This window comes from Xenopus laevis, chromosome 2S (assembly GCF_017654675.1).
Source record: "Xenopus laevis strain J_2021 chromosome 2S, Xenopus_laevis_v10.1, whole genome shotgun sequence".
In the NCBI taxonomy this organism is placed as follows: Eukaryota; Metazoa; Chordata; class Amphibia; order Anura; family Pipidae; genus Xenopus; species Xenopus laevis.
The window spans coordinates 32,186,470-32,213,505 of record NC_054374.1 but is presented as its reverse complement, the minus strand read 5'-3'; the positions used below and the strand labels follow the sequence as shown (position 1 = coordinate 32,213,505).

The 27,036-nt window shown below is 41.0% G+C and overlaps 1 protein-coding gene across 2 annotated transcripts in view; it reads right to left on the bottom strand.

The window, feature by feature from the left end:
• rnf43.S (ring finger protein 43 S homeolog) overlaps positions 1-27,036 on the bottom strand; it is a 70,355-nt gene that overhangs the window by 23,750 nt on the left and 19,569 nt on the right. For both annotated transcript variants that reach the window (XM_018249061.2, XM_018249060.2), the window contains exon 2: positions 5,205-5,327. In XM_018249061.2, the coding sequence (XP_018104550.1) occupies positions 5,205-5,327 (123 nt within the window). The remainder of the gene's footprint in view (positions 1-5,204; positions 5,328-27,036) is intronic.

The window sequence follows — 27,036 nt, the reverse complement described above, 5'->3', positions numbered from 1 at the left end:
GAATTTATTTGGCAGGCGCAAATTAGCGGCGAATTTCCACGTTTCGTTTATTGACGCCGCAGACAATTCTGACGTCAGCAACAATTCCGACGCCAGCAACAATTCTAGGCGCCCATTGACTTTAATGGGCGTCAGGACTGTTGCCAGCATCGGAATTGTCGCTGGTGTCAAAATTCGTGTTTCCCAAATTTTTCGCTGTTTCGCGAATTTCGCAAATTTTTCGGCAAAGCGAAACAGGACAAATTTGCCCATCTCTAGTGAATATGCACTCCCATGTTATACATCACACTCTGCGTTGCTGCATAGGAACTATAGTGTTTATGTACTGAGCAAGTGATGCAATTCACCTGCCAAAGCACATCACCTTTAAAGAAACAAAGAGATAATGTGTCGGGTAAATAAACGTACGTACACATAAACATCACTCGGACGGATACGTGTGTTTGCATATCGTATTCTAGCCACGTGTTTGTGCCCACTCCCTCTGTTACTGATATCTTTGTATGGGAATTTAATGGCTGCTTATAGTCTCTTATCCTTGGGTGTGTTTAACCTACAGGTACTTTGTCTATCCACTTGCTGTTTAAAGGAACAGTAACACCAATAAATGAAAGTGTTTTAAAGTAATGAAAATATAATGTAGTGTTGCCCTGCACTGGTAAAACTGATGTGTTTGCTTCGGAAACACTACTATAGTTCATATAAACAAGCTGCTGTGTAGCAATGGCAGTAATTGAAAAAAGTCTACATGGCACAGGATAAATAGTGGATAACAGATAACATTATGTTCTACAGAGCTTATCTGCAGTGTAACCTGAGCCTTTGAATGGCTGTCCCCAGGCTACACAGCAGCTTATTTATATAAACAATAGTAGTGTTTCTGAAGCAAACCCAACAGTTTTACCAGCGCAGAGAACCACTGCATTATATTTTTATTACTTTAAAACACTTTGATATTTTAATATTACTGTTCCTTTAAATCCTGGAACCAGCGCAGTAAAACAGATATGGATAGTACAATGATTTATATAGTGAATAAAGTACCGCCTCTTGTAAAATATAAGGATATTATAAGTTACCGAGGAGTTTCGTGACCATATAAAAACATGAGGCCGAAGGCCGAGTGTTTTTATACAGGTCATGGAACTCCGAGGTAACTTCTAATATCCTCATATTTTGCAACTGGGGGTACTTTATTTATTATAATACACAAATTTCAGTGAGTCATGTGACAGAAATTACATCAGAACTCACCGTTTATAACTGACGACATAAGAACTCACCGTTTATAAGGATATAATTTACAAGCTATTTGTGTATTATATAGATTTATATAGTCTTAGTGACACATTTCTCTTAGAACCCAACTAGTGCCTGCTAAAGGCCGCATTCTCTACTGACACCCTCTAGTCACTGGGACAACACCAAGGCACCTACAGTGCTCGAGAGTCACATCACATTATTTTCATTTTTTGCAGAACCTCATATGTCCTTTCAAACACACTCGTGAGTGAGTATTTTTCTCATTCCGCTTAAGTACCAGTCCATTTGCAACGTGGCAAAATGGAGCTGCTGTACAATACCGTACCCAACCTCTGTGCGGTTTAGGATAATAAGATTTCAATCCATTAAAACATAGGCTTAAATGGGTTGTTCACCTTCAAACACTTTTTTCAGTTCAGTTGGTTTCAGATAGTTGACCAGAAATAAACACTTTTTCCATTTCCATTTGTCACTGTTTTTCTAATATTGAAGTGTAAAGTTTAATCTAAAGCAGCTCTGGGGGGAGGGGGGTCGCCGACTCTTTAACTGAGCTAAATTAATACGTTTAGTTGAAACATTTGTTATCTTTGTTCCTGCTGAGCAGAATCCCTGAGTTAGAGTCCTGCGTGGAACCAATTTCTAAGACCCGGATCCGACCCGGCAACTGCCGTATCGCAACCCGCCGACCACTAACAGGTGGTGATGGTTCTGCAAACCGGAAGTGACATCATAAAAAGTGAACGGAACAGAAACAAGTTTCATAAAACCTTAAATGGAGTAAAATATAAACAATATTACATAAGATAAGAAATTTAGATGAGACCCGCATCTGAAAATCCTCCCCTCATTCCGCAGGGTGCCCACTTTTTTGGGGGGTAACCCACGGGTTCCCGACCCGCTGCAGGACTCTACCCTGAGCTCCATTAAAGGCAACTGTTAGAATTGATAAAATAGTTGCTAATATCCCACAGATACTGCTGAGAAATGTATCAACTAACGCTAGAGACATGAACATTAAATTTTAAGTTACAATTTTGGGAAAAAAATGAAAAGATGGAAATCAATTGAAAAAGGTCTTTGTTTATGGTGAACACAACTCAACTGTAAAAAGTGTTTGAGGTCCTTTAAAGGACAGTATGATGCCTTTTTTAACATAGGTTTAATACATAGGGCTTGTGCAGAACATTCTATTTGCCGATTCTTTTAACTAAAAGCTATGGTTTTTGTTATTTCATGCTCTAAACAGGGTAAAATCTGAAAATGAAACTAAAGCCACATTCTACTTCCTGTTCCCAAAGAGCAAAGTCAAACAAACTAGAAGCTCACTGAGAAACCTCTGTATGATGAGCTGCTTTTTATCTAAGGCTAATGGCACATATAGCAGAGTCTCCGCAGAGAATAAAAAAACTGGATGTGCCCCGGTTCTTGTGGGCCCCTCCAACCCAGACCCGATCCTGCCCAAACCTTGTGCTTTGCCCCCAGACCTCCCAACCAACCCTGACTGTGGCCATGGGAAAAGGGCACAAAGTACCAGTTTGGGGGAAGTGCTTGCGGGAAGGGTTGTGATAGGGCAGGGGGTCCAACAAGTATGCATTTCAGCACAGAGATCAGCCTCATTTGCCTGCTCTTATAGCATGCGCTGGTTATCACCCTGTGTTTTTTCTGCAGGCCAAGAATCAGCCCAGTGGAAATTACCCTAATAAGTAGGGATGCACCGAATCCAGGATTCGGTGTGGGATTCGGCCTTTGTCAGCAGGATTCGGGCGAATCCTTTTGCCCGGCCGAACCAAATCGGAATCCTAATTTGCATATGCAAATTAGGGGTGGGAAGGGAAATTGTGTGACTTTTTGTCACAAAACAAGGATGTAAAAAATGTTTTCCCCTTCCCACCCCTAATTTGCATATGCAAATTAGGATGTGGTTCGGTATTCGGCCAAATCTTTCGCAAAGGATTCGGCCGAATCCAAAATAGTGGATTCGGTGCATCCCTATTAATAAGATAACAGACTGCAGGCTGGGGGAAGGGAAGGGGTTTTCTCAGTGGACTGCTGGTTTTTTGACTTTGTTCTTTGGAATCAGGAAACAGAATATTACATAAACAAAAGAATATAATCATTTACCAGTTTACTAATGTATTTTCATTAATGACAAATTAGTAAGTTATTTTTCTTTGAGGTATATGAGGGCTGTTACCATTTAGTAGAAGGGATCAATCAACAGATACTAATTAGGAACACGACTGTAGGGTTAGAACTACACGGGAGATTCAATGGATTTCCTCGCACTGACAGATCTTTTCTTTACAATTTGGAGGAATTTGCATGTCTACAATCAATGCTGCTGCTTCAGGGAAGTCTATCCGACCAGTCTGCCCTGTAGTTGTGCCCTAAAGCAAATGCAAGTGCAATATTGGTGTTAAGTCTGTGTGCACAGCTGATGTTTGTGAGTGTGTATGGGGTGGGCAAATGGATTTTTCGGCCTCCTTCAATTACTTCTCAGTGCCTCAGGTGCAGGGTGAAAGGTCAGAAGGCAGTTGCCTGATCTGATGCATTTGGAAAGCGCCCGGGAGATGAAAGCAAACAGCGTTAGGTAAAATTTCACAGATATACAGAAGGGCAAGTTTCAGTATGTGGGCCATGCCATTTTTTGATGCCCTAAGTGATCAAAATTTAGCCCTGTCAATTATTGTTTATTTATATAGCGCCAGCCAGTTATACAGCTTTTTAAATAAATTTATATTGATATAAATTATATTTTAAATATATACTTATAATAATTTAACTTGAGGTTTATGGAATAAAAGTGGGATCAGAGGCCCCTGGATCTAAAGGTCTAGTAAACCAAGACCCAAATGGTATAGGATGCAAAGGGTTATAGAGGAAATGTGCATATAAACCACATTGTGGAACACTGAATATGTTTAATATCGCAAAGCTCTGTGTTAATTAGAAGTAAAAAAGGAGGCAGAATAGAAATAAGAGAATTTTTGTGAGATATGAGAATCCAAAGACCAACTGTAACTTCTTTCAGAATATCATTATCATTCTCCAAGTTAAGGGGGAACTATCGCGGAAATTAATATTAAATATAAGCTTCAGCATACTGAAACTTTCTAAATATTATCAATTAAAAATTCTGTACCATTCCTGAAATAATCACGTTTATCTTCACAATTCTTCTCTCAGCATCTGTTTCTCCTCATTCTGTCTTCATGCAGGAGTTGGGTGTCAGATATTCATTGACAGTTACATCCAATATATCTAATAGGGCGGCTCCTTTTGCCTAGAAGATGTATTAGAACTCACTCTATTAAAACCACCAGACATCATGTCTCTCTACATGCAGAATCTGTGCAAAAGGCAGTTATTTTGTTAGATTTTGTTTATACTGGAATCAGTTATTTGAGTGAGCTCTAATTCATGTACTAGCAAAGGAAGTCCCCCCTATAAGATATAGGCATGCACCGAATCGGGATTCTGACTTTTTCATCAGGATTCGGCCGAACCGAATCCTAATTTACATATGTAAATTAGGGATGGGTGGGAAATTGTGCGAATTTTTATCACAAAACAAGGAAGAAAAAAATGTTTCCCAGTCCCACCCCTAATTTGCATATGCAAATTAGGAATAGAAATTGGTTCGATATTCTGCCAAATCTTTCGCGAAGGATTCAGGGGTTCGGCCGAATCCAAAATAGTGGATTTGGTGCATATTGGATCATTCATCTGACACCCAACTGCTGCATGAAGAGAGAATGAAGAGAAACACATGCTGAGAGAGGAATAGTGAAGATAAACTTAATTGTTTCAGAAACTATGCAGAATTTTTAATTGATTGTATTTAGAAAGTTTCTTATTTCAGTATGAGGAAGCTTATACTAAATTTTCTTTTTCAGGCAGAGGAGCCTGCTCCTCTGCCTGTTCTTTAAGGACATAATTACCTTGTTGGCCAGGGACAGGCATGGCTGGGTATCACTATCAGGAGTTTCCAGTTTGACAATGGAAATGAAACCAGGCTTAGTCTGATCATCTTCACTGGTGTTGCACAGAGACAGGGGGTGAAACTGCAGAGACACAAACACAACATATTAGGAAAAACTTGGTTTCCTAGACATTTGAAAGGCAATATACAGTATCTATTAACTAATAATCTCTAATCTAACACATGCTTCTAACCGCACTGCCCATGAAATGCAGATCTGAACTAATTAGCACATGTGAAACACGTGAATTTTGTTCCCAAAGCATAACATTTAATTGATACGTCTACACAGTGTCTAGGAGAAATTCTGATCACGTTACAAATGTAGAAATCCATTATGTTTTATATATATAAAAAAATGCATCCAACTCATTTACAGTACATAGATATTGTAGGGTACATTAAAGGAGAAGGAAAGCCCCAGGGCGCAAAACCCCTCCCCCCCTCCCCTGTGATGCCCCCCTCCCTCCTCCCCCCTGGCCTACCTGTCCCCCTGGGCAAATGCCCCTAACTTGTTACTCACCCCTCTGCGCAGGTCCTGTCCACGGAGTTCGCAGTCGCCATCTTCTCCCACGCGCGTCTTCTTGCCGAATGTCACGAAGTGAAATCGGAAAACTTCGTGACATTCGGCGCATGCGCAATAGAGCTGTACCGGTACCTGTTCCTACTGCGCATGCGCCAGAAGACGCCGGTCAGAGCAGGAAGAAGATGCGAGTGGGAGAAGATGGCGACTGCGAACTCCGTGGACAGGACCTGCGCAGAGGGGTGAGTAACAAGTTAGGGGCATTTGCCCAGGGGGACAGGTAGGCCAGGGGGGAGGAGGGAGGGGGGGGCAACACAGGGGAGGGGGGGAGGGGTTTTGCGCCCTGGGGCTTTCCTTCTCCTTTAAGGCTTAATTTACAAGTTTTATGGGCAGATTGATCATAAATCGGATTTAGAATTTATGTGAATACGCAGAACTCGCATGGGAGGTTATTTAAAGGAGAAGGAAAGCTCCAAGACAGTTTATTGCCAACAGATTAGCCACAATAGTGCAAGCTATATTTTTTTTGCAGAATGCTTTACCATGCTTGAGTAAACAGCTCTAGACACTGTCTCTGTTTGTTTAGGATAGAAGCTGCCATTTAAGCTTGGTGTGACATCACTTCCTGCCTGAATCTCTCCCTGCTCACATACAGCTCTGAGCTCAGATTACAGCAGGGATTGGAGGGAGGGAGGGGGAGAGGAGCAAACTGAGCATGCTCAAGCCCTGTTCTGGAGGTTTAAGCTGAAAACAGGAAGTCTGGTACAGAAGCCCATGTGTACACAATAAAAGGAAAGAAATGCAGTGTTTCTTTTGACAGAGGACTCAGAGCAGGATTACTTTGAGGGTTTACTGGTGTATTTATATAGACCTTTCTGATAAAGCTTACTTACTTTTAACCTCTACTTCTCCTTTAAGAAAAAAATGTAACATCTCATATTTGACCGAATAGTCCCGACCAAAAAATTAGATTAGAATTGAATCGAAAATTGAATTTCAGAAGGCAATTAACATATTCAAATTGCTCAACGGCCCTCTACCATTGACTTGTAAATGAACTCGGCAGGTTTTAGGTGGCGAATATATCAGAACTAGGGATGTACCGAATCCAGGATTCGGTTTGGGATTTGGGCAGGATTCAGCCTTTTTCAGCAGGATTCAGATTCAGCCGAATCCTTCTGCTCGGCCGAACCGAATCCGAATATGCATATGCAAATTAGGGGCGGGGAGGGAAACCGAGTGACTTTTTGTCACAAAACAAGAAGTAAAAAAATTTTTCCCCTTCCCACCCCTAATTTGCATTTGAAAATTAGGATTCGGTTCGGCATTTGGCCAAATCTTTAGTGAAGGATTCGGGGGGTTTGGCCGAATCCAGAATAGTGGATTTGGTGCATCCCTAATCAGAACTGTGTCCATGTCCACATTCAAATTTACATTCCAATCCGGGGATTAAAATTCGATAGTATGAATTTTGACACCAAAAATAAAAAAAAAAAAAAAGGAAAGTTTGAATTTACTATTCAATCCTTAATAAATCTGCCCCTTAAAGGGGTTTTTTGTCGCACAGCGAATTTTTTTGATGCGCATCTTTGTTTTTTGACGGCGATGCCATACAAGTCTATGGCCGTCATTTTCGCGGCGAAAAAATGCACCAATCCGTATTCAGGGGAATAGTTTACCTTAAAAGGGGACCTGTCACCCAGACACAGAAAGCTGTATAATAAAACTCCTTTTCAAATTAAACATGAAATCCAATTTAAATTTTTTATTAAACCATTCATAGCTGTTGTAAACTCATTTAAAAATCTTAGCTGTCAATCAAATATAGCCTGACCCTGCCTCCGCATAGAGGTGGGGCAGACAATTACTTTTACTTTCCATCCAGCACTTCCTAGATGTCACTGCTTTCCCCACATACCCTCGTTCTCTTCACCATTTAATTGTGTAGTCAGTGCATGGGGATGGACATCAGGTCCCCCATTCTGGTGCACAAACAAGATTCTGAGATGATACAAGGCTTGTCTTAATAACAGTGTCCACAAAATGGCTCCTGCCTGCTTGTTATAATTATGAATTCCCAGATGGAAGGAAACAAGATTCAAATCATTTATATAGTGTAATTAAAGTTCATTTTGCTTTACTAATGTGATAAAATAGGATTATTTTTTTGGGTGATGGGTCCCCTTTAAGTACATGGCTGCCTTGTACACTTTGAGCTGAATCTAGTGCTAGGTGCACAGGGCAGTATTACCCAAGATGCAAGTGGTGTGTATATAAGTACAAAAGGGGGCACGAAGGGGCTCATGTCTGAGGCATAGGTAATGGACCCCCTTATGTGTAAGATTAGGGATTCAAAATAGGCCCTGGCATTTCAAGTACACAAAAAGCTCCGACAGGCCCACTAAATAGTGACTGTCTGGGCATCTTACAGTAGTCCCTCTGGCATTTGCCAGAATGCACATATTGCCAGTGCGGAAGTCACCCTTTGATCTTTTCCCGAATTGGGAACAACTACTCTCTACAATCTTTGTGCCCAAGAACAAGACACAATGTACCGGTGCCGCTGAAGAGACTGTAAAAACTTTATTGCAGAAACTCGCTGAGCCCAAAATAATTCCATGTTCAACTCTGGCTACAAATATAACAACATCCAGTTTCCTTTGCTCCGCAGTGAGTCAGACGTGTTTTACAGGATAGCACATGAAATGATACAATAATTACAGAAAGCTGTTTGAGTAATTTTATACATATGCATTGTATAGATGTGACTGGCACCTGCTGTTTGGCATTGTTGGAATAAAGCCAAGTTGTAGCTCAGTTATATTCTTATATGTGCTCATTGCACGCACGACTATACTCCTGTACAAAGCAGGACATATGCAGGCCTAAGGCTCATACTGCAGCTTAAAGGACAAGGAAAGTTAAATTAAAGAAGTAGCTAGAAATGTTGTACGTTATGTTTTGGGCTTCTGTACCAGCCCAAGGCAACCACAGCCCTTTAGCAGTAAAGATCTGTGTCTCTAAAGATGCCCCAGTAGCTCCCCATCTTCTTTTCTGTTATCTCACTGAATATGCTCTGTGCTGCTGTCATTTACTGAGTTTAGGGACCGGCTCACAATATACAGTACACATAGAATAGAAATGTCACAATATACAGTGCATATAGAATAGAAATGTCACAGTATAAGGCTGATTAGTAATTAATATGGATGATTACTACATGGCAACACAGAAACCAGTGCAACTAGTATCAGAATTTAATAATCAGCCTTGTAGCATCAGCTTATATTACAGACCAACCTTATTTTCTGCTTGATAATTTGCAATGACCCCTAAGCTTAGCTTCTCAACAGCTGCTCAGAGCCCACTGAGCATGAGTGTCACAGACACTTTCCAAGATGGTGATCCCCTGTGACAAGTTTGAAGTCCTGGATCATTGCTGCTATTGACAAGCTGAAACTTTAGGCTGGTGCAAGAAGTTCAGTATATAAAACATGTCATTTTTAGCCCCATTCATTTTTAGGGTTTAGTTCTCCTTTAAAGGGATTGATTCCCATTCAATCACCCTAGAAAATAACAATGCATTACAGAGTTACACTTTTAAGGAATATAATTATAGGACAAACTTATTGGTTTGGCCTGCATATCAATAGGGGGGTTGGGCATTTTCTTTATTAGCTTTCATTCATAGTGGGGGGTCAGTGCAAGTGGCCCTTTTAGATCAGGTACAATAGCAATAGGTCAGGGTACGTCTGCACAGTTGGGCCCATGCCAGGCAAGTGGGTGGATATAGTTTATTTTTAGTTCACATTTAGGCACATTTCCGGTATCTGTCAAAATGATTATTCTATTTTAATACAGTGATAAGAAGTAGAAGGGGTCTCCATAAAGTAGAATATTTACTCACCACATTAGGGAAGTGGCCCAGATGCACCGCCCTGAGCCCTCAAGCATGGGGAGCGAACAACCGTGAATAAATCTGGAGCAGGCACTCAAATAAAGGCAAACTTCCATCAAATTGTTGAAATCGATTAAAAGAGATTTGTGTCCTCTGCCTTACGCGTTTTGTGTTACAAACACTTAATCATAGGCTCTAAAGGTCCCCATACATGGAGAGATCCGCTCGTTTGGCGATGTCGCCAAACAAGTGGATCTCCCTCCGATATGCCCACCTTGAGGTGGGCAATATCGGGCTGATCCGATCGTGGGCCCTAGGGCCCAATGATCGGATCCTAGCGTTTGCAAACGGGCGGTCAGATCGCGGGACCGCATCAACGAACAGATGCGGCCGCGATCCGACGGGATTTTTAATCCCATCCGATCGAGATCTGGCCGACTTTCGAGCAGATCTCGATAGGGGAAGCCCGTCGGGGGCCCCCATACACGGGCCAATAAGCTGCCGACTCGGTCTGTCGGCAGCTTTTATCGGCCCGTGTATGGCCACCTTAACTCTCTTTTACTGGATTTCAACAATTTGATGGAGGTTTGCCTTTATTTTAATACAGTGCCAAAAAATAACACATTGGGAATACGTTATCATTAGGACGACCCGGTTATCAGAAGGTCTATGGAAAACTGGGCAGAAGCTCCCATATTTAGATGGAGAGCAGCCAATCACTGATCACCAAGTCATATCCCCACCCCATGATTATTATCAATCTGCCTGCAACGTCAATAGCCGCTCCTCTGATACCATGACCCTGCCTGGACATTAGGCCACAGAAAGTTTCAACCCTAGTTATTATCCCCATCACTCCCTGCTCAAGTGGGGCTTACTATTAGGGCTCTTACAGACCAGCGGTTTTACCTGGGCTCCCCAGCGTTGCACTTTTTTCTGTTCAGCCACAGGGGATCGCAGGAGTAGACACACTGAATTATTGTCAATAGGGCTGTACTCACACAGACGCATATAATCGACAAATGTGGGTAAAATGCAACATGCTGCATCCCTACCTGCGTTTGGCGCATACATGCGTATGTGTCAGTACAGCCCCATTGACAATAATTCAGTGCGTCTACTCCTGCGCTTTTTTTTTTGACAGTGGGAAGCTACCAACTAGGCAGAGCAGTAAAAACAAGGCTATATTTTTAATTCATTAACTAATTATGTTTCTATTGAGGTATTTCCCTATTTCTCCCCAAGTTTCAGCAGCTTTATGTGGCGGTTTTACTCTTTGAGAAACAAGAAAGATTTCACAGCCGTGGGGGCCTTCAGATTAGCTGTAACGGAAACCAATTTTTTAATTGAAACAGCGATGATATTTGGGTGTAAACACTGTCCTACAGGACCGTCACAATAAAGTGTGTGTTTTTCGGCTCTTCCAAACACCAGCAGATGGGGGGGGGGGTTAGTAGTGAAAAGCCTGAAAGAGGGGACAAAGTCAGGCGGAGAAAACCAAAGAAGAAAAGGAGAGGGGGGAGGAAACTAGATGAAAGGAGAGCAAAATGCTGAGATTTTGGCTTTCCCTCGCCAGTGACCTGCCTGCCTCCCTCCCTCTCTCCCCTTCCATCTTGTATTAACTGTCGGTTGCTTTAATGCTGTTTGAACTCTTTGCAGAGCAGAGTTAACGATTACAGGCTCTGTGTGTCTTGGCCGGGAGCCTAAATTCTTACACACCCGTGGCACATTCTCACAGAAGCCAACATGCTGATGAAAGGAGTGTTCATGGGTAGCCACAGAACCAAGGCACAGGGCCCTCCCCCTTTTTCTTCCCAAGCCATCATTTTACTCTTTTTTTTTATTTTTCCATGGTCTTCCATTTGGCCTGGCCAGGTACACTCACATAATAGCAGCCGCAGCAGAAGCAATATCATGTACCTTGCTCTGTTGGAAAGGCTAGATCTGTTAATCACAAGCAAGGCCTTGTACATTCAATCTTTCACTCATTAATGCGTAAGCCAGGCAAATGCCACCGCTCTGCCCTCTGCAATTCTGACAGTTGCACTCTTCCTGTCTCTCTCCTTCCCACAACTTTAAAAGGAGCGCCGCACACAAAGTCTACTCATCTATGGAGTGGCATGTTTTAACATTTACAAATGTATGTAAATATTGCTACTAGAAAGGAATTCAGATATGTACAACTCTGTGTGACGTTTCTCAGAAGGCTAAGGGCTATGGCACATGGGCTACGGTTGAGCTTTTAATGGCATGTGGATATTACAGGTAAAATATACTTAATTTTTTCACATGAGCTCATTTAGTTGGTTTATGTGGAAAAGATATATAAACATTATATGAACTTCCAGGAATAGACAAATACCTGATTCCACAACTGTGTTAAGATGGCCATACATTGGTTACGTCACCAAAGAGCATCTCTTTCCCCTGATGTTTCCACCTTTGAGGTGAGAGATATTGGGCTGATCAGATATGCAGGTGGAAACAAAAGTATTGTATTTCTATCTGACGATTCAGTATTAGTTTTTTTTTTATTATACCCAACAGAATACACTCATATCAAAAAGGGGGTTATAATTTCCCTCTAAGAACTAGAGAGGCAGGGACAAAACACTTAGGGGCAGATTTATTAAGGTTTGAATTGTAAATTTGAATGTTCAAGTTGGATTTTTGGTCAAAACTCACAAATTTGAATTGAGAATAATCCAAACTCTTCAAATTCGAGATTTATCATACCTCGACCCTGGGAACAACTCGTATTCGAGTTCATGTAGACGTGACTAGCAGAGGTCCAGTGGCCCATTTGAAGATGTTAATTGTCTTCCTGACATTCAAGTTTTTTTTGGAGAAAAAATTCAATTTGTGTTTAGTTGAATTCATTCAAGTCGGTAATATTCGTTCACGTTTAGACATTTGAGCTTTTTCTTAAATAAGATACTATTAGATTTTCGAAGATACTATTAGATTTTCGAAGGTCATTCGATGAAAAAAAAAAAAAACTTTGATAAATCAGCCCCTTAAAATCATGCTGCATTTATTCCTATGGCAATTTCCTGCAAGCTAAGGTCCACTTAGGAAACTGCCACATAGAGATGTGGCAGTCAGTCAATGTTTCCAGCTGATGCCGGTCAGGCAAGCAAACCAATAAACTACAATAGAAATGGAACGACTTTGATAGTTTTGACACTACCTCCTGACCTGCCGTTAATTGCCATGGCTGACAAAATCTCCAAAATCATTTTTTCTGCTACTGCCCTTGTTTTGCCCAAATTATACCATAGTAAAATGCTGCCTAATGAACAGGAAGTGAGGAGTGCTAAAGGAAACTGCCTTCCCAATGTCTACTGTGCCATGGCATAAGCATGTCCTATGCTATAAATGAACAAGTTGCTTCTTGCCCTCAGAAAAATGATGATAATACTGCTGTGGTTTCTGCTTTGCGGTATAATAAACATTTTAAGTGGGACCATGATCCAAGTACAACATTTCTAAGCCAAACACAAAAGCTGGCGCCACTCTTTTCAGAAGGTCAAACATGATATGGAAACCTTTGTGTGAGGAAGCTTAGAGAAAAATCTTGTTTGAGCTTTTGTGTACGAGTGATTTACTGTTCCTTTAAAGAGTTCTACAATTCTATGGGTTTTATGCTTGTCCCAGTATCATATTCTACTGAAACACACCATGGAGGGGCTCCCTATCCTTTTAAACACTCAAACTTACAGTTCTACATAAAACACAGTAGAACATCTTTTTCTCCTGACTTCATGCAGGCATTCACTAATGGTCAATGGTGGCCTTCTTAAAATGTCCTATAATATGGGCCAGTTACCTGCTAATTGGGGTCTGGTTAATAATAATAATAATAATCATAATCATAATAACAAAAATATACTGTAATATATATACTTATATGGATGGCAACCATATTCCTTGTCCTTTTGTCTGGATGCTTGAAGTGGTAGTTGTAACTCTCTCTAGGGCCACACATTAGTAGGGTTGTCATCTTTTCTGGAAAAAATACCGGCCTTCCTATATATTTATCTTTTTTCCCTATTAACAACATTGGTATCAACCATAATTTTTCCTGGCCAGGCCTGTAAAATACCGGCCAGGTGGCAACCCTGCACATTAGTAATCTCCTGAAGGATCGCCTCCAGCTAAGGGCCTCCAGTTGGCCAGCCCTGGTCACACACAAGAGGTCACCAAACAAGCAGGTCTTTCACCGATATGCCCACCAACAGCAGGGCGATGTCGAGTTAATCTGAACGATCGTATTACAAAGAAGAATATGGGCGCCGACGGGTTGTAGGAACACATCAACTTGCCGATGTGGTCCTCGATTGAAGCAAAAATCAAAACTGCCCGATCGATATCAGGCCGATTATTGGCCTGATATCCTTCGGGGAGACCCGTCAGAAGCCCCCACACATCAGATAAGCTGTCCAATCGGTCTAAAAGAACAATATTGGCAGCTTTAATCTGCCTGTGTATGGCCACCTTTCCTGGCATCTGCCACCACTATGTAAACATAGCCTCATTAGCTTAACGGTTTCAATCTAACATTTAAATGACAAGGTTGTTGGTACAAGCTGGAAATTGTAGTCCAAGGTCTGTTGGGTTGCAAGTTGTGCTGCTGGTTGCTATATATTATTTGGCTATAATAATAACCCTGGCACATGGATAGTTATGTTCATGCATTCCCTCATTTTCCATACATCAGCCATTAGATGACAGAGCAGCCATCAGATGATACAGATGATAGAGCAGCCATCAGATGATACAGATGATAAAGCAGCCGTCAGATGATAAAGCAGCCATCAGATGATACAGATGATAGAGCAGCCATCAGATGATACAGATGATAGAGCAGCCACCAGATGATTCAGATGATAGAGCAGCCACCAGATGATAGAGCAGCCATTAGATGATACAGATGATAAAGCAGCCGTCAGATGATACAGATGATAGAGCAGCCATCAGATAATAGAGCAGCCATCAGATGAAAGAGCAACCATCAGATGATAGAACAGCCATCAAATGATAGAGCAGCCATCAAATGATAGAGCAGCCATCAAATGATAGAGCAGCCATCAAATGATAGAGCAGCCATCAGGTGGCAAGCGTACAGCATACATCTTCTACAGTCTCAAGTTAGGGGCGATTACACTGAACTCTGGGTGTTACACTTTCCGTGTTGACTCATTTAGAAAGTTTCCAGGTATGAAATGAAGTTTTCAGGGCAGCCTTTGATCATCGGAGATAGCAGGCAATCATGGTTGAGATATTGTACCTCTAAGGTAGGGCTGTGTTATTCCTTCCCCGGGCAGAACTGCTACAACTCTGAGGAATGCTATGTTGTTTAGCTGGACTTTACATTTACAGCAGCAAAGAACAGCAATTTAAAAGGGCTTGACAGATAATTAAAGACATACTAACAGTACACAATAAATATTGCTCCTCTACAAGCAGAACTTATTCATTTGCCAGGAGCTGCATGAGCAACCCTAGGTATTTACAAACGGTTGCTATCTACTCATGAGTGTTAAATTGTTCTTGCATAGATCTTAGAAGCTTGCAGCTTTCTCTAATGTTATTGAGCTATTTTACTTTCTCTTACATACCATACCTCCCAATATTTAAAAAACGAAAAGAGGGAAAAAGTTTTAGTGCAATGTTTTAGGTGTTATAACAAGTTTGCTAATGAAAATTAATTGCCTGCTTATCTTAATAGTTGCAATTGTATCTTTGCTTATCTTAAATTGTTACAAAAGTATCCAAGTGCAGCTGCTGACTGTTCTGAGCTCTCTGCCAAAAAGCTTCTTTATATCTTTTTCTGGACTGTGGGCTGAGCTGTCAAAATTGGGGCTGTCCCTCAGAAAATGGGACTGTTGGGATTTACAGATTCAGTACATGGGCTGCAAAAAGTTGCTGGCCCGGTCCCTTCAGACTACATCAGCAACTTATTGGCCAGTACATGGGGTCCAACTGGCCAACATCTGCCTAAAAATTAACCATATGTCCATCAGACAGGTTTGAAAATTCCGTTAGCCAAATCAGGCCCAGATCCGTTTGTTTGGTGACCTTGCCACATGTGGATTTTGGGGCTGGCTGTAAACACATGACTTATAGCAAAAGCCACCAATTAAAACTCAACTCACTAGGGGGCCCATTTAGAATGATGTGTAAAATTGAAGCACAATCAAAAATATATTGTAAAAAGATGTGCCACATAAATGGCAAATTTATAGAGCAGTTACCATAATCAAGGACATGCGTGTTGCTGTATTTATAAAAGTGTGAAGTGTCACGATTATTTACCAACCCATCTCAGATCTGGGGTTATTATTAAAATCAACGGGGAAAAAAAAATCAGATGCCAGGAAAGCAACAGCTGCTTTTTTTTGGGACAAAAGAGACCCAAACGTTGGTACACTAAATAAAAGCCGAGTGAGTGCCTTGCTTTCTTTTCTGTATAAATGTATTCTTGCTTTGTGCACCCTGGAATTCTAAAAGGGGTCGTTCACCTTCAAAACAATTTTTTTCAATTCAGTTGTTTTTAGACCGTTCCCCAGAAATAAAGACTTTTTTCAATTACTTTACATTATTTTTTTTTTTTACTGTTTTCCAAAATCTAAGGGGCATATTTATCAAGGGTTGAATAGGTCAGTTTTTAATCGAATAGGTCTGTATTCGAATTCGAATCGTACGAATCGAAGGAATATCACATTCAATTGAATTCCCCAAAAAAACTTTGATTTTTCAAAGTCCAACAATTGACTCAAATAGGTTCTAGGAGGTCCCCCATAGGCTAAAACAGCAATTCGGCAGGTTTTAGATGACGAATACATTCAAGTTTTCTAATTTTTTTCAAATTTGAATCCAATTTGGACTATTCCCTAGTCGAAGTACACAAAGAATAGCTTGAGATTTGAATTTTATTCATTGAAAATTCACCTCGACCTTTGATAAATCTGCCCCAAGTGTAAAGTTGAATGTTCCTGTCTCATGCGGCTCAGTAATTCAGCCACAGTCTCTAAAATATTACAATTTTGTAACATTTACTTGAAACATTTCTCAGCAGCATCCTTAGAGTATTAGCAACTATTGTATCAATTCTAACAGCTGCCTGTAATGAAACCTAAAGATTCTGCTCAGCAGGGACAAAGATAAGAAATGTATCAACTAAATGTATCCATTTAGAACAGTTTACAGGGTCGGCGACCCCCCCCCCCGGCTGATTCAGAAGGTGAAAAATGCCACTTTATACTTCAAAATTAGAAAAACGGTCACACATAGAAAATGGAAAGTCATTGGAATACGTCGTTATTTCTGGTGATCTATCTGAAACCAACTAGTTGATTGAAGGTGAACAACCCCTTTAATAGAAAAGTGAATGCAGCTATTTTTTATATATAATACAAGAATATTGGAATTTCTTTTGCTTGTTTATTAATATCAGTTACTCTAACTGAGCCTGTTGAGTGTGGTACTTACTACTACTATATATATATATATATATATATATATATATATATATATATATATATATATATATATATATATATATTAGTTGCTTCCTATAGTATAGTGCAGCAGTTCCCGAGGGCATGTTAGCAGGTGATAAACATTTGTTAAACAATCATTTCCCAGCGATTTTTACTCTCTTTGAAGTTCCCTTCCCTCCTAGCAGCCAGGGAGCTGAGTGTGCAAAAGGCCATATATTACTGAGCATCTCCATGTCTACAGGGCAAATCACCACTCACAGCACAAAAGAATTCATTTGCTTGAACAAGCCCAGCTATTCTTTTGGGGGGGAGAAGGGAACGGGATCATATTTCCTGCTAGTTGTACTCTGGCAATGCAGTATTCCAAACTTGATTATCTTCATCTTATCATCACACTTCCTATGGCAGTGAGTGGGGAGACCTCTGAGAAATGCTTGCTTTTCTAAGACAAGGAAAGTCTAAAATAGAATAAAGCTAGAAATGCTGTATTTTGTATACTAAACATAAACTTACTGCACCACAAGCCTAATCAAACAAATGATTTATGCTTTCAAAGTTGGCCACAGTGGGTCACTATCTTGTAAATTTGTTAGACATCTTTGCAAGACCAAGACTGTGCACATGCTCAGTGTGGTCTGGGCTGTTTAGGGATCGTCATAAATTATCAAAACAGCACAAGTCAAATAATATCTGCCAGAAGCCGATACAGCAAGACTGATCCGAATATACAGACTGCACTGGGTCCTGTGTTGTCATGTAATCTAATGTGGATTTTATAGTTAGGGCATGTAAACCCCCCCATAAAAATGTAATCAGTGAACAGCATCTTTGAAATCTTTAGATAACTGCCACTCTGGTTGCTAAAAGTTTAACAGTAAGGATGTATGATCCCACTCACTCATGCATAATCCCACTCATTCATAATCCTGCTTACTTATGCATAATCCTGCTCACTTGTGAATAATACCACTCACTCATGCATAATCCCACTCATTCATGCATAATCCTGCTCACTCATACATAATCCAACTCACTCATGCATAATCCCACTCACTCCTGCATAATCCCACTCACTCCTGCATAATCCCACTCACTCATGCATAATACATGTATTAGTGAGTGGGATTGCATGTATGAGTGGAACTATGCATATGAGTCAATGGGATTATGAGTATGAGTGGGATTATGCATATGAGTGAGTGGGAGTGGGAGTATGAGTGGGATTAAGCATATGATTATGCATACTAATGAGTATGAGTGGAATTATGCATATGAGTGAGTGGGATTACATGTACACATGAGTGGGATTACAAGTATGATTGGGATTATGCAGATGAGTGATCAGGATTATGCATGAGTGAGTGGGATTATGCATATGAGTGAGTGGGATTACATGTAGGAGTGAGTAGGATTACACATACTTGCTAATAAAGTTACATTACCAAAAAAAACGTCTGAGCAAGGTCATCAGGCGTGACTGGATATGCAAATATAAATAATGATGTAGCCAATAAAAAATGTTTGTCTGGTTAAAGCACATCTTGCATTCAGGGAAACACTACAGTGCAGCTAAAGGAGGGGATACAGATACTACCTGACCCATATGTGCCCAACCTAAAGACATGGTAAGGGTTTATCAGGTTTACATGTCCTTTAATACAAACTTTCTCCAACTGTTTTAGGGGTCCGTTTACTAAACTGTGATAAAAATATGCGCAGAAAATACAGACAAATTTGTTGCCAAATATGTTTTCAGTTTACTAACCTGCGGTAAATATAAATTTGCACATTTTCTTGCGCAAAAATATATTTTTGCAAGTTATCGCATTCACTGAAAATAACGCTACGTACATGTTAACGCCTGGTTTTCTAAACAGCGAAATGTGCAAAAGAGAAAATTTACGTGAAAATATTCGCAAATTTTACCGCCACCTATGTAGTGACGTAAAAGTATTTTTTCGCCAGAAAATTCTCAAGGGGCAGGAAATATCCCATAATACTTTTTTTTTACCCATCATTCTTTGCTGACAAGAGAGAGCTTCTATCTGCTACAACAGCAGTTTCAGCTCAGAGGCGTATTATTGGCAGCGGCATCACAGTCAAGGATTCGTCAGCCTCTGCGCTTTTTTGGTTTCATTGTGATTGGCTACATTAAACTGTGCATTTCTATGAAGCAAAGAGATTGACTGGTATGATTTCTTGTTCAAATGATTCTATTGGCAGAAAGGTTTATATGATGCATAAATGTTTGATTGGTGTTAATCTGGTAATGTTGTTGGATGGTATAATCATCAGTCAATATCCATTTCTGGCCATAAATGACACAGTAAAAATTGCCATAATAACCGTCATAAAACAAGACTATTTTATAGCAGAAATATTCGCAAAAAACGTAATTTTTCCGCTAAATTCGCAACTCGCTAAAATTACCGCTAACGTAAGATGGTTCGTTAACTTAGTTACCGCAAGTGATCGCAATGACTTCTGAGCACATCGCTGTTTAGTAAACTTCTGCAAATATTCTTAATTATTTTAAAAATAAAATCCAGTACAAATCTCTAGTCCAGGGAAACAGTAAGCTGGGGCTCCCCCTGCTGTTCATAAGTATAATTGTTTCCCTGCCCATCAGTTAGGGACCGTCTGACAATTCCTTTCCACAGCAGTAAATGAAGGGGGAATTTCACTGCATACAGTCAGGTTTCTAATAAAAACAGTACATATTTTTTAATTAAAGTATATTGGAAATAGATTTCTTTTTCATTAAAGAAAGTAAAAATGGGATTTTATTTTTTTGCCTATCCTTGTCCTTTAAAGGAGAAAGAAAGTCATCCTGCACTTGGGAGTGCCAAATGAGTGCCCCAAGTGATTGTACTGACTTACCGGAAACCCCAGGCCGGTGCTCCTATCAGCAGAAAACTGCAACGGCCCGGGGTTATTTTTATCTTTTTTAAAAATTCGTTAGTATACATTAAAAAAGGACCAAGACAAATTAAAAACTTTAAAAGCCTTTATTAAGAATTAACTTACTAAAACTCAGTTCCCGCTCCTCTTCAGAAAAGGCGACAGGGAGATGATCCATCACGCGGTGCTCGATTTCTCCTCCCTGGCTATCTCCGATAAGGAAGGCAGGGAGGAGATATCAAGCACCGCACGATGGATCGCCCGATCACTTTCTGAAGAGGAGTGCAAGTGGAGTTTCGGTGAGTTATTTCTTAATAAAGACTTTGTGATTTTAGTTTGATTTGTCTTGGTGGGTGTTTTTCAATTTATACTAACAATTTTTTGACATTTTTCTTTTTGATGTTACTGGTCCTTTAACTAAAAACATAGGCTAGAAATGTTGTACATGTGTTTTGGGCTTCTGTACCAGCCCAAGGCAACCACGGCCCTTTAGCAGTAAAGATCTGTCTCCAAAGATGCCCCAGTAGCTCCTCATTTTCTTTTTTGCTGATTCACTGCACATGCTCTGTGCTGCTGTCACTAACTGAGCTTAGGGACCCCCACACAATATATAGAACACAGAATATTAATGTCACACTATAAGACTGATTAGTAATTAATACGGATAATTACTAGATGGCAGCACAGAAACCAGTGCAATTAGCATCAGAATTTAATAATCAGCCCTGTAGCATCAGCTTATATTACAGACCAACCTCATTTTCTGCTGGATAATAAGCAATGATCCCTAAGCTTAGCTTCTCAACAGCTGCTCAGAGCCCACTGAGCATGTGAGTGTCACAGACACTTTCCAAGATGGTGACCCCCTGGGACAAGTTTGAAGTCCTGGATCATTGCTGCTATTGACAAGCTGAAACTTTAGGCTGGTGCAATAAGTTCAGTATATAAAATATGGCATTATTAGCCATATCCATTTTTAGGGTTTAATTCTCCTTTAAAGTTTTAGTGGCTGATGTGTGCCCAGTGCAGAGGAGATCTGCTTGTGCCGGCTGCTGCTCCATGGGAGGAGTGATCCTAGAAGGTACTCAGCTTGGTATACAACCCTGAAAATGATCTTAATCAGACATAAAAAAATCATTCCCAGCCATCAAATATTTCAGATAATAGAAGGGCTCATTTCCGACCGCAAGTGAAGTGCACAAAGAATAATTTCAAGTGCAAGTTGCCATGTATTATAAATCACAACGCAGCTTTTCCCTCCAGCAATTCCCAGGCCCGGATTTGTGGCTATGCCACAAAGGCCCAGGCTTAGGACGGAGCATCTTTAGGGGCGGCATGCCGCACAGTCGCATTAGGAGCGCAGCGTCATCAGAAATGTCTGACAAAGAGGCTTGCCCCAAATGTTAAATCACTTGCAATCAATAAACATGCAGGCTTTATCCCAGTTTTAACAGCCTTGTTGTGCCGGTTTCCAATCTACTCACTACAAATTGGAGGGTGCAGATTCCACAGGAGACATTGAGCACCAGGTGGAAGTATAATTCTAAGGGCTCTTACAGACGAGCGTTTTAGCTGCACTCCCCTGCGTTCCGGTTTCATGCCTTCAGCCACAGGGAAGTGCAGGAGTAGACACACCGAATTCTTTTCAATGGGGCTGTACTCACACAGACGCATGTAAGCGCCAAACGCATGTAAAATGCAACATGCCGCGTCCCAACCGCTTACTCTCATCTGTAAGAGCCCTAAGGGTCAGGTTGTGCTGGTGAATATCTTGACTTTACATACAAATACCCAAATGATAACATGAATAATAAATGGTGTATATTCGTGAAATGACTGTGGCCATCTTTCAGTGGTAAAGCTACCAGGGATACACCCTCTCAAAAACTTAAGTTTGGTATGTCCTGGGTACGGACCCAGGAACTACAAGTTTCGTTATTGCCATCTTTGATGACGGTAACTGTGTTTGCACTTTGTAAATGAACCCTGTGGGCTTACATTTATTCTGGTAACCCAATAAAGCCCCCTATAACCATGCCATTCTGTACTGCTGGTACTGTCTCTTTAAACAAAGTAGCATAAAACAAACTTGCATGCACCTTTACAGGCCTGTTAATCAACTAGTTACAAGTCAAACCCCCCAGTGCAGAGAATAGAAAAGTACAGCCACACTGCAGTTATATCTTCATCTAACCATCGAAAATTTGGACTGGAACGTTGCTTCGAATTACAATTTCTTTCATTAGGCAAAATGTGATTTTTTGGGTTTACATTACTTTTAAATCTGAACGGCAAATCACAACAAAAATCAGTGTATCAAACTTCTATTTAGATATAAAGCACAACATATTTCGAATGAAAAATGACAAAGGATCCGGGTAACTGCCCGAGTGCAAATTTGCCCAGAGTTTATAAATGACCCCCACTGTCACATACTAATAGCAGTAATTACAAGGAACTTGCTGGGCTTACCTGGGATGCAGGCCCGGATTTGTGGAATGGCCACCTAGGCCCGGGCCTAGGCCGGCAGGATTTTAGGGGGGTGGCATGATGCCCAACCACACCCACTTTGGTTCAAAAACACTGGGGATGCGCTGAAGATACAATATTTTTTTAAATTTCCCCATTGATGATGAAAATTTGCACGAATAAAGGGGAGGCAACGAACGGCAGTGGGCCTAGGGGTGCCCTCTATGTAAATCCGGCCCTGCTGGGATGGCACCACACAATGTCCAAGCATACATCTAAGGGCAGAGACACATGTAGAGATTTGGGGAGATTAGTCACCCGGCGACAATTTGCATCTTCTTTGGGCAACTAATCTCCCCAAACTGCCTTTCCACCGGCTAGAAATCACCGGCGGGATGGCACTCGGGGTGTTTTGTTTTCCAAAGTTGCCCGGTTTCCTCGTGAGGCAATTTTGGGCGACTTCGGAAACGAAGTGCTCCGAGTGCCATCCCGTCGGCAATTTACATTCTAGCCGACGGGAAGGCAGTTCGGGGAGATTAGTTGACCGAAGAATAGGCTATTTGTCGCCGGGCAACTAAATCTCCCTGAATCCCCACATGTGTCTCTGCCCTAAATTTGCACATAAAATGGTCGGGATTGGGGTGGGGATACTTAGCCAACTTCCAGCCCCAAAGTCTCGAGCAACCTCATGTATATCCACAAAACCTGTTATACATTTGGAAAATACAGCTAGGGCTTGGGCTGTTGCTAGGAGCTGAAAAGCAATGTTTTTGCACCAAAGAACATCTGAGACATCAAAAGTTCCCATAATTGTCTACCGACTGATCACTAGGCAGGGCAAAAGTGCAAGTTTACATTTACAATATCTTATCTACTAGAAGCCCTTTCTTGCTTGTAAACCGGATTGTTACATTTTGTTTGATCCCTGCAGAGCAGGTATGTCAAACTCAAATACACGTTGGGCCAAAATTTAAAAAATTCTCTAAATCGAGGGCCGGACAGGTTCAGTGTTTATTGAAAACAAATTGAAATGACCTTATTGTATATATTGAACCTGGAACTAACACAGCTCAGAAGTTGTTTCATATAAAACAACAGAAATCTTTATGCAGTGTTACACAGAGTAATTTAAACTTTAAAGCATTTCCCGGAGGAACCTTCCTGAGGGCTTAATAAAGTACTATCTATCTCCAGACACTTGGGGGCAAATTTACTAAAGGGCAAAGTGACTAACGCTGGCGAAAATTCGCCACGTGATTTCGGGACTTTGCCAATTTACTAATGGGCACTGGCGTAACTTCACTAGTGAAGGAGATAGATTCTAGCGCTACTTCACACTCTAACGCCTGGCGAATTTTCGCTCTGGCGAATGGACGTAACTACGCAAATTCAAGATGCGGATTTTAATGAACGTTACCTTGTTATTTCTGGTGATCTACCTGAAAACAACTAGTTGTTTGAAGGTGAACAACCCTTTTAAGGTTCCCTGGACTTGAGTAGTGTAATGTATTTGCTACAACGTATACGTCAATTGAATTTAAAGTTACCGGTGTATGCAAATTAGCCAACGCTAGCGCAACTTCGCTTTGCTTGCCGAATTAATGCTAGCGAAACTTCACCCTGGACGCAACTTCGCATTTTTGTGAATTAGCATTGTCCTGGCGAATTTTCGCCTGGCTAGTGTGGCGATGTGAGCGAAGCAGTCGCTGGTGAATTTCCGGAGATTAGTGAGGCGATGTGAGCGAAGCAGTCGCTGGTGAATTTCCGGAGATTAGTGAATTTGCCCCTTGGTGTCTCACCTTGGATACAAGTTCATCTATGTCTGGGGCCAGGCTCTGAGCTTTCAGGGAGAGGGGTAACGCTAGCTCCACAGGTCAGCTGCTGATTCACAAGCCACAGAAAAGGGACTCAAGCTCCTTTGATTGACATTGCGTCGCACTAGCAGTGCATTGTGGGACTTGTAGTTCTAATAGTGTGGACTCCCTGTTCCGCTTGTCACAAGCGGTTTACACTGTAAGGCAATATACCAGCGGGCCAGATCTAATAATTATAAATTATCATGCGGGCCAAAGATAATCCCTTCAAGGCCCGGTCCTGGCCCGCGGGCCTTGAGTTTGTGCTGGTGAGATTCCCAGTGATCAGAAACCTGCTAGGGCAGTGGCATTTGTACTCTAGTATAAGGGCACACGGTCAGATTCGGGGAGATTAGTCGCCCAGCAACAAATCTCCTCTTCTTTGGGGCGACTAATCTCTCCGAACTGCCTTTCCCTATCGTCCCGCCGTCTAGAATGAAAATCGGCGGAGGGGTGGTACTCGGAATGTTTCATTTTCTGAAGTCGCCCGAACTTTCCTCGTTTTTCATTCTAGCCGGCAGGAAGGCAGGGAAAGGTACGGGATTCACCCAGGATTCGGCCTTTTTCAGCAGGATTCAGATTTGGCCGAATCCTTGTGCCTGGCCGAACCAAATCCGAATTTGTATATGTAAATTAGGGGCAGGTGACTTTTCATTGCAAAAGAATAATTTTTTCCACTTTTTCAGTCCTTTGCGGACCAAAACAAGTTGGTATGTGGTTGGAATAAAGGCTATTGTTCTTTTACGAAATATGATGCCGTGAGTGCTTTCTACGAGTGGAATTTAACTATATTTGTGAGCACCCCGGCTGGTGACGAGCTGAGTGGTGAGTGCTGATAAATGAGAAGTATATATATATATATATATATATATATATATATATATATATATATATATATATATATATATATATATGTATATAGACATCTAAAGAGAAATAAATAAAAATATTAAGTTATTGGTGAGAAATGTCTATTTATGAAACAATTCGTATGATATGTTGAATTGTTATAACAGTGATGGTTCCCCTTTAACTGTAAACTCACAGAATCCTTCTGTTTGAATAAATAGCCAGTATTTGTACTTTGCTATGGTAGAGCTGGGAATGTTCTGCGGTTCTCCCCTTACATGTTGCTTCTAATCATTCCTGCCAGCAGCTGCACGTAGCCCAGCTATAAAACAATTTCTTTTGTCTCTTGCGGTAATAAAAAGAAAAGGCAAACGGAGCCGAGCCTGTGATGTATCCCTTCTCTACCCACTTTTATTAGGGAAGCGATAAGCTCTGAAAGGTCGTGTCCTGCTTTGCTGTTTTCTTTGCCAAACTCATTTACCCGCACTTCCTGGGTGTCAGAGGGGAACAAAGAATAACTGATTGCAAATGCACACAAACGGCATGGAAAAATGTCAATAAACTTTAGAGTGCAAGCTCATGTTGGCAGGTCTGTCTAATAAGAATGTTTCATTCTGTAAACCGTGCTGGTTAGTTAATTGCATGTGCACAATTTGTTCTAATACTGCTGTAAAGTGATGTGTAATCTCCTGGCACTATAGAAATAAATGAGCCGTCAGCAATCTCCAGTGGCGGGAACAAGGACGTCATCTTCAAGGTGCATCCCAGGACCTGACCCCAAGCACGACTACTTAAGGGAACAGTAACATCAAAAAATTAAAGTGTTTTAAAGTAATAAAAATATAATGCAGTGTTGCCTTGCACTGGTAAAACTGCTTCTGTTTATATAAATAAGCTGCTGTGTAGCAACGCAGGCAGCCACTCAAAGGATAAAAGGTTACACAGCAGATAAGCTCTGTAGAACATAATGGTGTTATCGTTATCCACTATTAAAGCGGACCCATCACCCCAAAAAAAATATTACAAATCCTATATTATCACGTTAGTCAAGCAAAATTAACTTTAATTACACGGTTTAAATCATTTGAATCTGGTTTCCTTCGGTCTGGGAATTCATAATGATAGCAAACAGACAGGAGCCATTTTGTGGACACTGTTATTAAGGCAAACCTTGCATCATCTCAGAATCTTGTTTGTGCACCAGAATGAGGGACCTGATATCCATCACCATGCCCTGGCTACACAATTAAACAGTGAAGAGAACTGGGGGAATGTAGGGAGAGCCGCGACATCTTGGAACTGCTAAATGGAAAGTGGAAGTAATTGTCTGCCCCACCTCTAAGGCATAAAGGAGGGGCAGGCAATATTTGATTGACAGCTGAGATTTTTAAATGAGTTTACAACAGCTATGAATGCTTTAATAAAAAAAAGAATTTGGATTTCAAGTTTAATTTGAAAAGGACTTTTATTGTACAGCTTTTTATGTCTGGGTAACAGGTCCACTTTAACCTGTGCCATATAGCCTTTTTTCAGTTTCCGCCACTGCTACACAGCAGCTTGTTTATATGAACTAGAGCAGTGTTTCTGAAGCAAACACATCCGTTTCACCAGTGCAGGGCAACATGACATGATATTTTCATTACTTTAAAGCACTTTCATCTTTTGGGGCTACTGTCCCTTTAACACCCAGACCCCTGTGTTTATACTGACAGCTGAATGCCAACCTGACCAGTTGCGAGCTTCTGCCTGCAAGCATTCCCTGGACCACACAAACCAAATAATATTGTTCAGTG